At 42.6% G+C, this 17,497-nt stretch overlaps 1 protein-coding gene across 2 annotated transcripts in view; it reads right to left on the reverse strand.

Moving 5' to 3' along the window:
• The window catches only part of FLOT2 (flotillin 2), a 41,021-nt gene extending 32,922 nt beyond the window's left edge, over positions 1-8,099 (reverse strand). Inside the window, exon 1 of one of the 2 annotated variants that reach the window (XM_072138281.1) lies at positions 7,857-8,099. In XM_072138281.1, coding sequence (XP_071994382.1) covers positions 7,857-7,905 — 49 coding nt within the window. In that variant the 5' untranslated portion in view covers positions 7,906-8,099. The remainder of the gene's footprint in view (positions 1-7,856) is intronic. The other variant, XM_072138280.1, reaches the window with a different exon arrangement.
• Between the last annotated feature and the right edge of the window lie 9,398 nt (positions 8,100-17,497).

Genomic DNA, 17,497 nt, shown 5'->3' on the forward strand with positions numbered 1-17,497 from the left:
AAATAAAATGAGGAACTTCTATGAAAGCAGACAAGTCTGTAAAAGTTTTCCATTTCAGTAAATTAGAAACCGATTTATAGTTTGCCATTGTGTGTAGATACAAGATCCACTTTCCATGTTACATAATATAATCACGGCAAGGCCCCCCCCTGGCACGGCAAGGCCCCCCCTGGCACGTGGCGTTGGCATTGTGTTTAGAAACGCAATATAACAGCTGAAGAGAAGAGATTTGTCCAAGTACATAACCATTAACATTTGCATTTGCATAAGCAATGTTAACATGTTGAAAAAGTCATTATGTAACCGTCAAGTTAAAATGTTGCTAATGTATGTGCTGATACCATGTTACCATTCCGTTTTGTAACCGCAATGTACCGTATTTAGGCACAATTTCCCTCCTCAGCTGTATTGCGTTTCATAATGCAATGTAAACGCCAAACTAAACCTCAGGATATGACACATCCCCAGTGCAATTTCTAAAGTTTTTGTGCAAATTTTTTTCCATCTAGGTCGTTAAAAGAATCCACCTGATTTTGTAATACAACTTTGACACCCCCCACTCCCTGACCTTCTTACTCATCCTCATTTACAGGAAGCTATAAAACCAGTTTTTCAGAAAAATATTAAAATATCCAAAAAAAAAAAAAAAAGTAAAAACCAAGGTTTTATTGAGCAGACTTAACAGACATTCCAATAACTAAACGAGTTGGAATAACCACTAGGGCGCAGTCTAAGGGTATGTATACACGTGACTTCCTCCGCAGATATTTTGGATGCCGTAATTTGTCTACAAAATATATATATATATATATATTCCTCCGCTTTCCTCCCACACTCCAAAACATACAGGTAGGTTGATTAGATTGAGCCCCATAGGGACAGGAACCGATTTGGTAAACTCTGTAGCTCTGTGTGCACTATATAAATAATTGAATTACAGGCGGTCCCCTACTTAAGAACTCCTGACTTACATACGACCCCTAGTTACAAACGGACCTCTGGATGTTGGTAATTTACCGTACTTTAGCCTTAGGCTACAATAATCAGCTGTAATACTTATCACAGCTGTTTGCAATGAAGCTTTAGTGTTATTCCTGGTTCTTATAACTATCCAACATTTTAAAATCCAATTGTCACAAAGACCCAAAAAAAATTTGGCTTGGGCTATAAATTGTAAAATATACAGTTCCGACTTACATACAAATTCAACTTAAGAACAAACCTACAGACCCTATCTTGTACGTAACCCGGGGACTGACTGCATTATTAATTATCCATTGATGCATTGAAATAGGCACATTTTAACGTATGGCTTTTAAAGAAAAAAAAAATAATAATAATAATAAAATTCTTATATAAGTTATTGCCTGTAGGCCACATGCTGACCAGCCCTGTATTTTAGGCATGTAGATCCACCTCCATACACACACAAATGACGTGTGTACATCCACCTCTCAGCCTGGAGGCCGGGGAGGACATGCGGAACTTTCTGCAACAATTCAGGTCATGGTCAGCAGCTATTCATAGGGGGCAGAGTTACATTTCACACTTCCTTAAACCATAAAGTGTGTCATTTTTATATTATTCTGTTTGTATATACAGAATAGGGAACATTAATAAGTACCCGAGTTTTTGGGCATACAAGCCCGGAAATAATCACAATTAATGTATAGGGGAAGCGGCAGGTGGCAGAGAGGGTGATTGTTGGGCATTTGTACACTCCCTGTAGCCTGCGACACTTCAGGTCTGTAAGTTCGCAGGATAAAGGACCTGACATATAACTGTCCACCGGTGGAGCCGCCTTGTGTATCCGATGGCGTGAGGACTTTGTTATCGCCTGTGTATGATACATGTCCCCCAATGTGTCTCTATACTATTCTGCCACTAAACCACAGTGATACCATTACACGTGTCCCCCACCGATCACAAGAATGTTGGATTGAACCTGCGTCCTGTCACTCCATTCATTAGTATGGGAGTCGGAAACTGTTGAGCACAGCGCTGTGGTATCTCCTACAATCTCATTGCTGTGCACGCCAATTTCTATAACTCTCTTAGTAATGCATGGAGCGGTAGGATGCAGGCGACATCTATCGCTCTACCTATTAGTAAAATAGGTGTCCCAGCCGTCTGACCCTTACAGATCAGGTTATTATTCTGTATTCTGTGGATAGGGCATAACTTGCCAACTTGGTACAAACTCCTTTAGGATCTCTAAGATAAAAAAAAAACAAATAGGTCCATAAAGATATAAAATAACAAGACATCAGGAACCTGTCAAAGTAGTTCTTCAGATTAATGATGACGTATCCATTACATAAGTCATCAATACCAGATCCACTGAAGACCGATATTCAGCATTGCCTCCGATTAGTTGATTCCTATTCAAGTGAATGGGAGATGAGGTGCATTAACACAGCTTGGCCACAACACAAAGGATGGAGCTGTTGATGAGACTCCATTCTCTATATTTGAACCATCCTCAGAGGCAGAGAGATTCAGAGGATGGGTGGGGGTGCTGAGTCACGTCCCCACTAGTCGGGTATCAATGATCTATGGGTAGGACATCAATATCAATAAGCTGGACACCCCATTTCAGCATCACTGCTCCTCGTTTACTTTAAGGATAATAATGACATGTTCAGCTACCAAAATGATCACTCCTCCCAATCACAGGCCCAGCTCAGGACCATGTGGCATCTTTGGATCAGTTATGTAGTATGAGTGTATTGGTGTGTCATTGGATAAAGGTGCTGTGCACACTAGAAACGCGTTGGTCATCTATGTTCTGATGCATCACATGTAATTTGTGGATTTCATAAAGTAGCAAACCTGGCTTATAGATGAAGCTGGATTGTCACGCATTGTTTTCACTTAAAGACTGGACAAGGAAGTGGGAGGGATAATATGAATCCACCCTTTGTCTCTCACATACTTAGGGTTGCAGTCGCAGTCTTGTGTGATCAGGCCGGCTCAGGAACTCGCTGCACATTGTATTTGTCACTATAAATATACATGGCCCCTTTTCATAAAAGCTACAGGACCGGCTCTGCTACAACCTGTGCACACAGTCACATACACACACCATGTGTATATACACATAAGAGCTCATGCATGTCTCTCTGCATAGGTAGTGCACAAGAAGTGTACTTGGTCCAGAACATATAGAATATATATAGGCTTCAGACAGTAAGTAAGTAGTTTCTGATCCAGGGAATTATTCTGATCGCCATATAACCAAAACCCTCAAAACCTCCCCATGTAATGAATGGAAGAGGAAACTTGAGGTGTTCTCTTGCTGGATTTCAGGGACCAAGCACTGTACCGAGGAAATGACTCTGAGAACCATTGTGATACATAATACAAGGAGTCCCTGCTTCCCCCTATGATTACAGGTCTACATTGCCAGTTTGCAGGGAAGCAGGGGCTCCTTGTATTAGATTTCACTTTGATGCTCACAGTCCCATCCTCGGCACCGTGGTCTGTCTGTGAAATCCGTCCAGCGTATGGTCCATTTTTCATAGACGGACCACACTTACAGCGTCTTCTAAGAGCTGATGTGTGGTAGTACCACTGTATACAGAGAGTGGCAGTGACAACAGGCACCACAGGACCGGAGAGGGGAGAATATAGGGCGTTTGTTACTTATATACCCCCCCCCATAGAGGATGTTAGGCATCTGTACCAGGTTCTCATAACTAAAGTATTTATCGGTTATGAATTTGGTCTTCTCGTATTGGAAGTAGACTGTGTATGGGCCACCTAAAGGCTACCCACAAGCCTTCCTTCTCTAGCCGAACAACATATTGGTGGTCAGATTTGACGGTCAGAGTGTCAGTGTGTAATTCGCTGCCAAGCCATATTTGTTGCCAGCAGTCTGTGTCTCATCTGTTGGTCATATTTTTCATGTTCCAATAGAAAAGGTAACATTTTCATGTTTGGAAACAAGGGCAGGAATAGGACCTGCTCTCAGTTCTCCATAGCCTCTACACGGATCTGTGGAAACCACGTTCATGGGTCCAACGACCAACGTTCAGGTTACAGATGCTGTATTTTTAAAGCCAAACTTAAGGGTTGATCATAATGGGGACAATGTAAAATCCTCCTCTTCTTTTTTTCACTTCTCTCCTGGCTTGGAGATCGAAAGTTGCATCAGAAAACCTGGACAGAGCTTAAAGGGAACCTGTCACCAGGAGACCCATTTTTAGCACTCCCCCAGTCCCCACAGAGCATAGTACATACACTGCCAAAGTGTTTTTGTATTAAAAATTGGTTTTACAGAAAAAAAGATATGTTATATTGTACCTTTCATTAGCATCTGCTGTGTGACTAGGCAGTTGCCAAATGGGAGTGGCTGGAAAGGAGCAGTTCCCTCCCACCCTTGGGGAACAGCTACTCCATGTGACCTTTTCGAAAACACCCATCACCTGGCTTAGCGACACCCCCTGCTCCTCTACAGCCAATCCGGAGTGATGGAAGTTATTCATATATTTGAAAAGGTTTCCCAAGGATGTGGGGGGGACTGCTACTTTCCAGCCCCTCCAATTGGGCAACTGCGTAGTCACACAGCAGATGCTAATGAAAGGTACAATATAACATATCTTTTTTTCTGTAAAACCAATTTTTTTATACATAAACATTTTGGCAGTGTATGTACTATGGGGAGTGCTAAAAATGGGTCTCCTGGTGACAGGTTCCCTTTAAAGCCCCTTACACACGTCTGTGTGTTCACCCTGACCGTACCCGGTCATAGAAGCTGTGTGGAGAATGGAGGGAGACTGAGCGCTCCTCAACCCTCACTTCTCCATTGGAAGCTGAGGGGCTGTAAAACCTGCAAAATATAGGACATGTGCTATATCTTATGGTGGGGCCACCAAGCGAGAGTACAGTGCGCTGTGTAACGGCCACAAATCGTGTGCTATTGTCACCAGCCCCCATACGGTCGTGTGAATGGGACCTAAGGGGTCTGTCAGATGGACACATCAGTTTCATGTACATAATAAACACATCCGTCTGAGTCCAGTACAACCATAAGAAATAATTTATATAAAAAAAAGAATTCAGAGGCAACATCTAAGTTAAAAAAAAAAAAGCATGTTACTTTAATTCATTTAGCAGACTTTTTAACTTTTCTGGAAGGCCAAGGTCTATAAATGGGAAAAAGTTGTGTATTCTGTTTTTTTTTTCTCTCATGGATATATGGGCCGAGAACAAGGAAAAAAGGATGTCCAAGTAAGCCCATAGAAAATAACGGGTCAATCTGCCATCAGAGAAAATCAGATGTGCAAAACAGCCCCAGGTATGACTGGACCCTCAGGCCTCATTCACACAAGGCGAGTTTGAACTTAATTTTGAAAAGGGGAGGAGTTACTCCTGATCGCATGTGTGTTTACACTTTAACACATGTGATCAAGAATGAGCAGGTTTATCATGTAAACTATGCAAAACACGTGGTCCTCGTTTCTGATGGAAAGTGTTTATGGGTAAAATAATACATGATCACCTCTATCATAGTCTCTAGGAGTTGGGTGAAACAGATAACAGAGGAGATTTATCAAGCCTTGTAAGCCAAGGCGAGAAAACGTTGCAAATCTGGGGGAAGATTTCACAACTTTTCAAGTAGAATACTATGGTAGGTTATAGCTGACATCTACACCATCCCGGACCAGAAGGATTCAATATGGGCGCGCAAGTGGTTCAGTGGTTACTTAAATGAAACTTACCATCAAAATCAAGCATGATAAACCAGGGCACTTGGGCCCCACATCCCCATGGACGCAGCTGTGATCTAGCCGCAAAACCGTCAGCTAGCTCATGGCTGCCATAGATAAGCATAGCACGTCGGCATGGTGCGGTTAGCACATTTTTGACTCACTGCACTGTGTCCGAGCCTGGGCCGCCCGGCTTCCCTATGGAGGAGAGGGACACTGCCTCCTTCAGGCAGCTACTGCGGACGTGTGCACGAGACCTTACTCATAGATCCAGGCACCACGACTGTGGTAAATGTCTTATATTTGTTATCCATGGCCTCTCAACTTCTACAATTATGTAAATTAGCCTGAAGGCTCCTGGGGGGGGGGGGGGGCGCTGTCCTAAGTGCTGTAGCTTCACAGAATATTACACTGTGCAGAACCCCCCTACTCCTACCTGATGTAATCTCACAGAGTGGCGGGGATGCTCCTGCAAAGTCTATGAATCTACAGCATAGAGGGGATCTTGTAACACCCCCCAGAGCCCTTCTGGTTCCTTAACATAATTTTATAAAGTTGATTTTAGAAGAAAGGAGGCTATGGATAAGACATACAAGAAGATACCACAGTCACGGTGCCTGGATCTATTAGCAAGTGTCCCTGGTTTATCATGATTGATTTTGATAGTAGGTTTTTCTTAAAGGGAACCTGCCATCAGGAGCACTTTTTCTGGCTCCCCCACGTCCCCGTAGAGATTAGTGTACACACGGCCAAACAGTTTTTATAGTAAAACTATCTTTTTATGAAAAAAAATATAAGTTAGATGAAAGTTTAGCTTTCTGTATGCAGAGCTGTGTCCTTAGTCCCATGGGAGTGGCCAGTAAGGAGCGTTCCCCTGCCCCCACCTCACCTTTGGGAAACCTCTCCATCATGCATCGGATTTCAGATTAAAACTCCCATGTCCCCCATATCATCCCCCCTCAGGATGTCACTCCTCACTGGTCACTCCCATGGGACTTCGGTCACAGCTCTGCATACAGAAATATTAACTTTGATTAAGTTTTTTTTTTGAAAAAGACAGTTTTACTAGAAAAACTATAAATACTATAAAACTGTTTGGCCATGTGTACACTATTCTATATAAGGACATGGGGGAGCCAGAAAAAGGGCTCCTGATGACAGATTCCCTTTAAGTCTCCCCCATAAAGTTCTGATCAGTTTTATTAATATTATTTCCATATTTATATTTAATAAAATAACAGCTAAAATAAAACGACTGTTACACCAAGACATAGAAAAATGTAAATTATTAATGATTTTCTAGCCATTAGAGCGGGGCGCGGTCTTATGTCACATACAGTCAGTCAGACACGACCATTATCAGTGACTGTACTGATATAACCCCCCTCCCGTCTCCCAAAAATAAGGAAGTTAATGATAACACATGACTTATTTATGGTAACACATCACCCGCTCTATTCGTGCATGGAGCTCTCCAAATAACTGGAATGTAATCACAGATCAAGTGTCAATCCAACACCTAGGAGAGCGATCGATACGTGTAATGCAGGGCGCAGCACAATCGTCCATCCCTGATAAGGATTATCAGGACATAACGGAATGAATCCACATTATTAAAGGGAGGCGGCTGCACTTGTAGCTAAACCAATCCCGGCCCTGTAAGGGTTAAACTGCAGATCCACTGGGAATTGCTCCGATCCCTCTGCAATGAGCCTAAACACTGCCACTCCCTGCAGATCCTGACTACAGGGGCCGCTACAAGGGAGGGGGCTGCATATACGAAATAATGGAAAACACACAAATCACATACAGGGGGGGGGGGGTGCAGATTATTAGTATATAGAGAGACCCCCAGACTCTTACACTGCAACAGATGGCTTGAATCATAGCGAAATCTGAGAATTGCAGCACACAGGGGGTTAACACTGTGGATATTATTTAGAATCTTTGATCTAATTACCAGAAATATGGAAACAATGTAACAATTTATTCAATATAAAAGAATTGAATTATAAAGGCTCTTGGTCACACAGCAGAGCACTACAAGTCTCAGCAGTGCACAGGATACAAGGCACAGGGCAATGAGCACACGTTATAAATAGCACAGGGCCTCCCCCCCCACAGCGCACACCCCAGGCCACTCACCAGACACCACCAGCGCCTCGTTGGGCCCCACCGTGTGACAGTTCCCCATGTTGACGTGCGGCGGTGTTACTCCCTGTTCACACTGCTGGCTGCCGCCTTATGTCGCTTTCCTTACACAGAAAACAATCCGCACACACACACGACACCCGAGAGGGGCGGAGTCTACTGCTCGGAGACTACGGACACTCCCACTCTACGAGTGGGCGGGGTCCGGCTGTGAAAGACTTAGAGGGAAGCGTCGCGCAAAAGGCTTTGTTTTCACGGCGGCCAACCAATCAGAAGAAAGGAGCGGTCACGTGCTCGCCCTGGGGGGAGGGGGCGGGAAAGGGGGGGAATAACCGTTTCCTCACAGAAGGGAATTTATGTGTCCCCGTGACAGCGGCGGCTCCTCCCTGCTGAGGAGAAGGAGGCGGGAAAATGGCTGACGGCCTCACCCACTCCTCAGCCCAGTGCTGGGAATGGTCGTGGTCCGCTATTGCTGGCGTCACACGGTTCATTTAGGGTTTTCTCTCTCTCTGCTCTCATGTCGCCATGTTTAATAAAGTGACAGCTGCTATGTTTCCATTGCGACAGGGAGGGAGCCAAGTGTGTGCAGGGGAGGGTGACACCTGGTGCACTGTATTCACACAGAGCGGATTTCGTGCCTAGAATTTACGGAAAAGTGAACAAATATGCAAATGCAGCAAAAAAATAAAACATTTCAGTCAGAGGTTTTATGTGTGTGTATTTTTGCACGACTAATCCTTAGTAATAGGTGATCCATATCATATAGCTGAAGGGCTGATACATGGAACTGCCACAGATAATCTACATTTAGTCTCTTTATCCATTACTCCATACATTATATAGTGGCCGTGTTTGGTATTGCAGATCAGTTCTATTTAGGAAAGCCGACCATGTGACCAAAACTGATGCTTTATCATTAGGTTCCGCTCACTACAAAGAACCATCTAATCGGGCTCCTGAACAACTCCCTATTAAATACAATATACGGAGTCTCCGTGTAGTTGCTAAAACTTATCCACACCATTTTTTCCATGATAAAAGTTACTGCTAGGTGCTGATTCCTTCTGTTCACTGAAAAAAGACAACTTTTTATGCCGGGTTGGTCATAAATGATCCATCACTAGTGACCATTAAAATTTTTTCAGATACTTCCAAATTTTGGGAGTAGCATTTTCAGTCAGTCTTATCCTTTAGGGCAGTGATGGCGAACCTTTTAGAGACCGAGTGCCCAAACTACAACATAGATTCACTTATTTATCGCAAAGTGCCAACACAGAAATTTTATTAGTGATTTATACTCCCTTCTCTGTCACAGTTTTCATTGATATCAGCACCCGGAGGACACCAATAAAGCAGAAAATAGAAGAAATTTGGATGATCATTGTAGTTTCCCTTCAAGGTCCCATAAACAGGAAGAATTGTTAGGGCCGGAGCAAGAGCTACAATGATAATCCAGATCTGTCCACACCTTCCCACTCCTCCAGTAGTCCCAGGTAGCGCTGTCACTTTAAAATAGCTCTGTGCACAGCAAGTCCTGGGCTGTCTGGGACTGCAGGAAGATACCTGGAGTCCTCTCTGGTGATGGCCTGAGTGCCCACAGAAAGGGCTCCGAGTGCCACCTCTGGCACCAGTGCCATAGGTTCGCCACCACTGCTTTAGGGTGATGGCACACATGGTGTTTTGATCGCGTTTTTGGCCCGTATTTAAGCAGTCCGTCAAAAAAAACATGCGTTTTTGACAGGTTTAACTAATTATCTTAATTCAGACTGGTCGAAAACACATGCTTTTTTTGACGGACTGCTTAAAAACGGGCCAAAAACGCTTTCAAAATGCCACGTGTGCCATCACCCTTACAATGCAATGTGAAATCTAGAATGTAGATTTTTTTTGGCTGCGCAGGGGAAACGTGAAATGGAGCCGGAATTGTCTTCTGTGATGTAGCCAGGAGCCCCTCAGGCTTATGTGCATAATTTTGTGAAAAATTTGGTGAAAACTTGTCAATTTGTCATTTACATTCTAAATGTTATACTCATCATGCAGTTAAGCCCCTTCTACACTGGCGTTTTTCACGCGCGAGTTCTGCGCGTGCATTTGACGTGCAGAACTTGCATTGCACTCTGTCCCATTGTATTCAATGGGTCTTTCTTCATTAGCGTTGTTTTTCACGCGCGTGCTTGCGTTCGTTTTTCACGCCCCATTCAAGTCTATGGGGACGTATCAAAAACGCATTGCACTCGCGAACATTGCAAGTGCAATGCGAGTGCAATGCGTTTTAAACGTAAGGGTGTATTTAAACATCTGCAATGTGTTCTTCACACACATATATATTGTTCTTCACATGCTATTTTGGGCGCACCGTTCCGCGCGTATCTCCCGACAAGTAAGCAGATGTGCCGAACATCTGTAATCTATTCTGCACTGTGTTCTGCACTGTGTTTTTCTCTTAAATGATCCTGTGTTCACTGTTTTTATTCTATTCTTCACTGTTCTTCACATCTGCTAACTTGTCGGGAGATGATATACACGGGGAACAGTGAAGAATAGATCGCAGATGTTTGCAACTTATCAGAAGACATTATTTTTTAATTAAATAACCCATTTTAATCCCAAACCATGGTCCCTTTGAAAAATGCTTGAGTCTCCCATTGACTTGCGCGTGAAAAATGCGCCGAAAACGCAAAAAAAACGCTAACAACACGCGCGTGAAAAACGCAAAAACACTAATTACTCCAAGGAAAAATGGAACAAAAACGCAGCCAAAAACGTCAGTTATTCACGCATTGCACCCTGACGTGAAACGCAACGCTAGTGTGGAAGAGGCCTTAGTCTAACCGCCCGAATTGGTTGTTAACTAACATTGACCATATGTCGGTTTTATGCTGACATAATTTTTTTATATGCTATTTTATTTTTTTAGGATGTTAGAAAGGCTTAAAGTCCGAACAGCAATTTTCCAAATATTTTTGTAAATTTCAGATTACATTTTTTGAGAGGACAATGAATTTTCAAAGGGTTTCCAAGTAACTCTTTCTAAAACTGCTTGTTAAAAATTTAAGAATCTCATAAGAATTAAAACAAAATGGAGGTTCTATTTGGAATTTTTACATTTTGACAAAATTATTATTTAGTCTTAAATTTACATGTTCATTCAGGATAAAATGAGAAAACACATCTCAGATTTTGTTGTGCAGTTTCTTACGAGTGAGGTACTGGAGGTACGAGTGACTTTAGGGGTCATAGCAGAGTGCAGAATGGAAGGAGCACCATTGAGCTTTTAGAGGGCAGATTTTGAGGACATTTTCAGGTGCTATTACACATTTGAAAAGCTGCTGAGGTACCAGAACAGTGACAACCCCCCGCCCTTTATAAATGATCCTATTTTGGAAACTACACCACCCAGAGAATTTATCAAGGTTTATATTGAGTTTTTTTTTACCACCACAGGTGTTTTCTAAAAAGTATTTACATTGGTTCCTGTAAGTAAAGATCTTTTACCAAAAAAAACTTGCATTGCCCCTTAAATTTGGAAGGGAAGGAGCGTCTATTGGCAAATTATGCAAATGCATAGGTCATCACATAGTCCAGGATTCATGGACCCTCCAAAGTCATCAAAATGAACTGTTATACTGTGATTTTTCACATAAAAGTCATTGCAGAACCCCTGACGTTCAGTAATATTCAACACTTGCACGCTCTCTAGACAGGGAATTTCAAGAATAACACATTGTTCCCCATCCTCAGGTGCTTATGGAGCCTGAAGCCCATCAAGCTCATTTGCATAATTTTAAAGCCTTTTTTGATTAAAAACAAGGGTATAAGTAGCTAAAAGAAGAGCAGATCCTGTCAGAGGAGACACACACCAGTATGTCAGTGTGCTTGGTTTACAACCTTTGATCCTGGTGGGAGATGTCCTTTAACACCAAGCACGACTTTCAAGAAGCCTAATGGAATGATGTTGGATTAACTTGTAATACACAGTAAGACGGTAGACAGCCGCTACAAGTAGTTGTAAGCAATAATAAATTCCAGATGCTTTAAAATAAGTCAAATGTAAACGCCCTGGTTTGAAAAAGTCCCCAACTAGTGGTTATTCAAGGGAGTGGGGGGAGGCCTTGAAAAGGAATTCAGTGCTGATAGACAATAAGCAGATTTCGGGTCTGTGTCAAGATCTTCTGACTTCCTGAGACGATTCATGTCTTACAATTGTACGATAGTTATGTCATAACAGACTTAGAACTCAGTCCACACCTAAAACATGTCATATTTTATCTAGACAACAAAAAAATTACAGGTCATTATTGCAACTTCTGTCTCCCTAGAAGACCTCTTGGTTTCTAAACGATGTGAATAGAGGATGCACATTCCTATACATAAGGTCCTGTATGCAGCTTCCATTGACATTTGGAACACTTACTAGTGGATCCAGGTGCCAAGACTGTGGCAATCTTCTTAGATTTCTTATCGATGGTCTATTTCTTTATTAAATTTCTTAAAACTTTTAAAAATATGAATGCACCAGAAGGGCTCTGCGGGGGGAAGGAGGTGGGTGGTCTTGACACAGCCCAGGGTCTACAGCAGTCTTACTCCGCCCTTGCGGTGGGTGTTTCCAGAGCCCCTCAGTGATATCTTTTCACAGGCTGTTACAATGAGCCTCCTCCTGCACTTCTTGCTGCTGCTAGATTATACAGGCAGAGGGAGGAGATACACGTTCTGCTCATTGTAACAAGAAGTTAAAAAAACATCACTGGGGGCTCAGGAAACACCCACCAGAGCCCCCCAGGCTCATTAGCATAAGAAAAATATTTTAGAAGGAAGGAGGTCATAACAAATATAAGCAGATTACCACAGTGAAACAAATAAAGAAAAATTGTTTTGACCGGAGCTCCAGATCCTCCAACTTTTACCTTTTTCCTCTCGGTATAATGTTCCACAAACTTCCCTTCAGTATACTTCTCTCCACAAACTGACACAATTCTGTAGATGCTCCAATTTAATTTTACATGCGCATTTTAACTACATTTTTTGTGAGTATATTTCAACTGTCAAGAACATACTACGCTATCCCGTGTGCCATGTGCGTATTCCTTCCAGCGAACTACTATGAGCAATGGTAGAGATGAGGGTAGTTAGAAATGCAAGGATGTTGGTCTGAATGGTGACTTGTTCTTATTGGAGGATATACAGAATTGTGTCAGTTTGTGGAGAGAAGGGAAGTTTGTGAAACATTATACCGAGAGGAAAAAGTTGGAGGATCTGGAGCTCCGGTCAGAACAATTTTTTTTTTACATTTGGACTATAGTTTAGATCGGTCCTTGACTGTTTGCAGCTCTTAGGAGTTGAAGTGTGCGGCACATTGTTACAAGATTACCACAGTCAGGGTTCCGAGTGAGAAAGGGGACCCCAGTGTGTAGCTATCAGCAGAGCAGTGTCTGGGAAGATATGGATAAAAAAGTCACAAAATACGCAGAATAGTGAGGTACAAGATCTTCCCTGTTCCCTATCAGTTTCTCCATGCCAGTCTGTAAATCTACAGTACTTTCACTGTCTCTCTATGCACCAAAAGCTGCGTCATATACTCATCGGCAACAAACCACTCCCACCTACTGTCTGGATACTTTACATAGCAGGGGAGTTGTTAACCTTAAATGCTCACAAAGCACAAACTATACAAATAAAACTATTTCACTGCTGGTTTCTACTATTTATCGCATGATTCATATTCTATAGATCTTGTATTTACACACAAGGTAGCGGTCAGTGGATTTACTTGTAGGAATTTCACTGGGTTTTCTGCTAAACTACTTAAAGGGGTTCTCCAGTCAAAGCAAGTTAGTATAGGGATAGGCCCTAACTTGCTGATCGGTGGGAGTCTCAGTTATGGGACATCCCCCCCCCCTCCTCCACATATCTCGAGAATAGGGGGCAGCCAGTCATGCATACACCTGCTGCTCCTTTCATCTATTTGGCGCTGTACTTAACGATCTTTGTCAGCGCCATAGAGATCAACGGAGCAGCCAGCAAATGCACAACTGGCTGCTCCAGTCATTTTGAGCACAACAGGGGTACAACGGACCCCCGTTTTCAAGATATGTGGAGGTCCCATCATTGAGACCCCCACCAATCAACAAGTTAGGCTTCGTCTTTTAAATTTAACTTAACTTGTTATGACTGGAGAACCCCTTTAATAAGAAAACACAAGGCATCATAGGAAATGTGGGCATCCTATATTTGATATATCTTTGGGGCATATACTGCTGCTGAGGAACATTTCTAACAGGTAGCTTCCAAACAGAAAATGTTTTTTTTTTATAATAATTCCTTTATTTATATAGCGCACAAAGTTTAGGCAGCACTGTACAGAGCTTGCCAAACAGTCCCTGTCCCCAATGGGGCTCACAATCTAATCAACCTACCAGTATGTTTTGGAGTGTGGGAGGAAACCGGAGGAAACCCAAGCAAACATGGAGAGGAAAAAGGACATAGGACAATTTGGTAACATCATTATGAAATCGGAGTTACATATAACTAAGAGTATAAAATATAATATAATGTGTAAAATATACATGAAGGGTTTAGTACAAAGGTTTGTACAGGACACTAGCCACATGTATAACAAATACGCTGTCAATGGTAGTACTTTCAAGGAAAACGGAAAAACCTGGACTCCAAAAGTGATTTCTATTAAAAGAGCATTTGGGCCAGCATGCGGATTCTGCAGCTGTCCTTATGCGTTCTATAGAGTGCGTCTATTTCATCAAGGGGATCAAGAGACAGATAACAACTTACTAATAGCATATAAACTAAACATATGGCCTGGCAAGTAAAGCGCCCTGCATACTACACATTCCTTTCCTAAGAGAATCTGTGGCCTGAATTCAGAGAATTCTTTTGTTAGTCTATTTACATCTGACGGTAACCAATTAGCCCCAGGCTGTATTCCAAAGTGCTGCAGTGAATTATACCAACAACCACGCCCCCTAGTGCTCAATATGTAGTATACATCAACACTAGAGCTGTGGTGTACTTCACATATCATCTCTTTCTTTCACATACATACTATCCAGCTTTAAGACACGAGAGTCCACTTGTATTAAAATGTTCCAAAAATTTTATTTCCAAAACTTCTTGGGTACAGATACTGTAGGTTCACACAGAGTCTTTCTTTCCTCCCAACAGTACGCTCCACCTGTATCCCTTGTAGGGACAGGATATTCATCAGAGGTTGTGTGTGATGGACCGTAAAGCGTAAGATCATTTTTTATACTGTGTGTGGGGGCGTGTGGTGTACATATTTCTATACTTCTTAAAAGAACAAAATCAAGCTACTCCCTCCCATAGAGGTCTGAATTCATTCCAGCCTGCACAGTGCATGTCTATAGAACTGACTATGAGCTCACATCTAATCTCCTTGTGTTTGGTTAAACAGCCTAGAAAGTAGGATTAACCCCTTCACTTTCAGCTTGATCTTTGAAAATAATGCTCATAGAATACTACAGCCTGCTCCAAAATTTGTTGTGCGGACGCCCGGCTTAGTCACATTGTGGGGACACACATTGGGGCACATTTACTTACGCGGTCCTGTCACGATCCCTGAAGCGCGTTGTCCGATGAGGATGAAGTCTGGCGCAATTCACTAAGATCATGCGCCCGATATCCTGCATGTGTCGCTCCGCCCCTCTGGTCCGCCAGAGTTCACCTTCTTCTCCCCGGCGTATGTGAGTGCACGTCTTGCGACACAATTTGAATTTTAAATCCTGCGCGCAGTCTGAATTAGGTCAGATTGTCCGACAGCCACGCTCCCCAATTTGAGTCGCATGTAAGTAATTGTGTGCGTCAAAAACCCCTTAAATGCGGGGCAAATCAGAAATAGTCGGGAAATTAACCCATTCATTGATGCTCTAACAAAAAAAATGTTGAATAATCATTATCAAAGTTGATGTACACCAAAGTGTGAAAAGCTGGGCCCCTTTCATATGAGTATTGCAGAATTTGATCAAAATATATAACGTAGGGAGAAGATTGAGGGGGGGATGGGAAAAGTTGCGAGTGCTTTAGGTCATAAAATAGAACTTTTATTCAGTTTCATTAGAACGCCTTTTTTTTTTTTTTTTTTTTCTCAGGGCACATTCACATGATGTGTTGCGTTTTGTGAAGCGTTTTTGATGCATTCCAAAGGCTACAGCCTTGATTACATGCTGAGGTTACATTGCGTTTTAACAGATGCAGTGGAAACGCGATGTAACATAAGTATGTGATCAAGGCTGAAGCCTTTGGAATGCGTAAAAACCGCATCAAAAAAAGCATCGCAACAAGTGGTGTGATAGAGCCCTATATGGTTCTCTCCGTCACCGCAGCAGGCCATCCGGTAAGATCACATGCTTCCGCGCACTCACACACTACCAGCTGTCCCACTTGCAAGACAGGGGCGCGTTGTCCGCCTGCTGATTTGAGCTATACTGCCGCCTGCACTATTTGATTTACAGTTCGACCCTGCGTTGTATCTAAAACTGACCGTCCCAACATGTGTTTCGCCAAGTCACCTCGGCTTCCTCTAACGGGAGTTGTGGATGGGTTCAGTCGCTATTTATTTCCTGTTCCTGATTGACAGGTTAGTTTACCAATCGGAATTCTGCATTAGGCAGATACAAGGTTGTTAATTCTATAACAAAGTGGGTAGATACAATAGTGCTACTATGTGAAGGAAAGTAAATAGATACATTGTTGCAAGGCTTATTTTAGCTGCCTATTCTTAAAAGATGTTGTATTCATGTAGGATTAAATATATATGGGTGCCAGGGTGCTTCTTCAGACAGAGAGAGGGATCTCAACCTGAGGAGTACTTAAACCTGTCATCAGAAATGGGCATAATTAACCACTACTAGTATGTTGTCAAGAAGCTTAACAACTTCCATGTTTCAGTCATGGCTCAGCGTGGTTCCATCATGCAGAAAATCAACATTGAAGTGAAAAGTAAACTGGTATAAAGTCAAGGAGTGAGAGAGTTTAACATTGAAGTTTGATATAACGCACCGGACTTCAGGAGATCTGCCTAGTGATGTTTCTGGATGCAGGACCATCAATTACAGTGAAGGGGGCATTTTAGGCAAGGAGAGTTTGACTCCAGTGCCAAATTCTCTGCCTTCTTGACTTTATACAACTAATTTGCATCTCACTTCAAAGCCGATTTTCTGGATGATGCCACCATATGGGGCCATGAAAGAAACATGATCTTTAATGTGTTTAGCTGCATGACAGCATACTGCTAGTGATTTATTAGGTTAATTTGTGATGACAGGTTCCCTTTAAATTATATTTTATAAACAATAAAATAAGTAGAGTATATGGAGGACTTCTCCTCGGAGTACCTACAAGCTAGAACACACAAATATTCCCATCCCCTCAATCTTCTCCCTATGTTATACATAGTACATACCGGGTGGTGCACATCGTGGGTGCATATCTAAATAAATACTTAGGCCCCTTCTACACTAGCGAGTGTGATGCGATGAACTCGCATCACACTCGCAACGCAAGCTGCCGGGAACGCACGGCCCGAACGCTGCACCGCGGGAGTGAACTGACATGCTGAGTTCACTCCCAGTGTACAGCGTTCGGGCCGTGCGTTCCCGGCAGCT

This window comes from Engystomops pustulosus, chromosome 2, assembly GCF_040894005.1.
Source record: "Engystomops pustulosus chromosome 2, aEngPut4.maternal, whole genome shotgun sequence".
In the NCBI taxonomy this organism is placed as follows: Eukaryota; Metazoa; Chordata; class Amphibia; order Anura; family Leptodactylidae; genus Engystomops; species Engystomops pustulosus.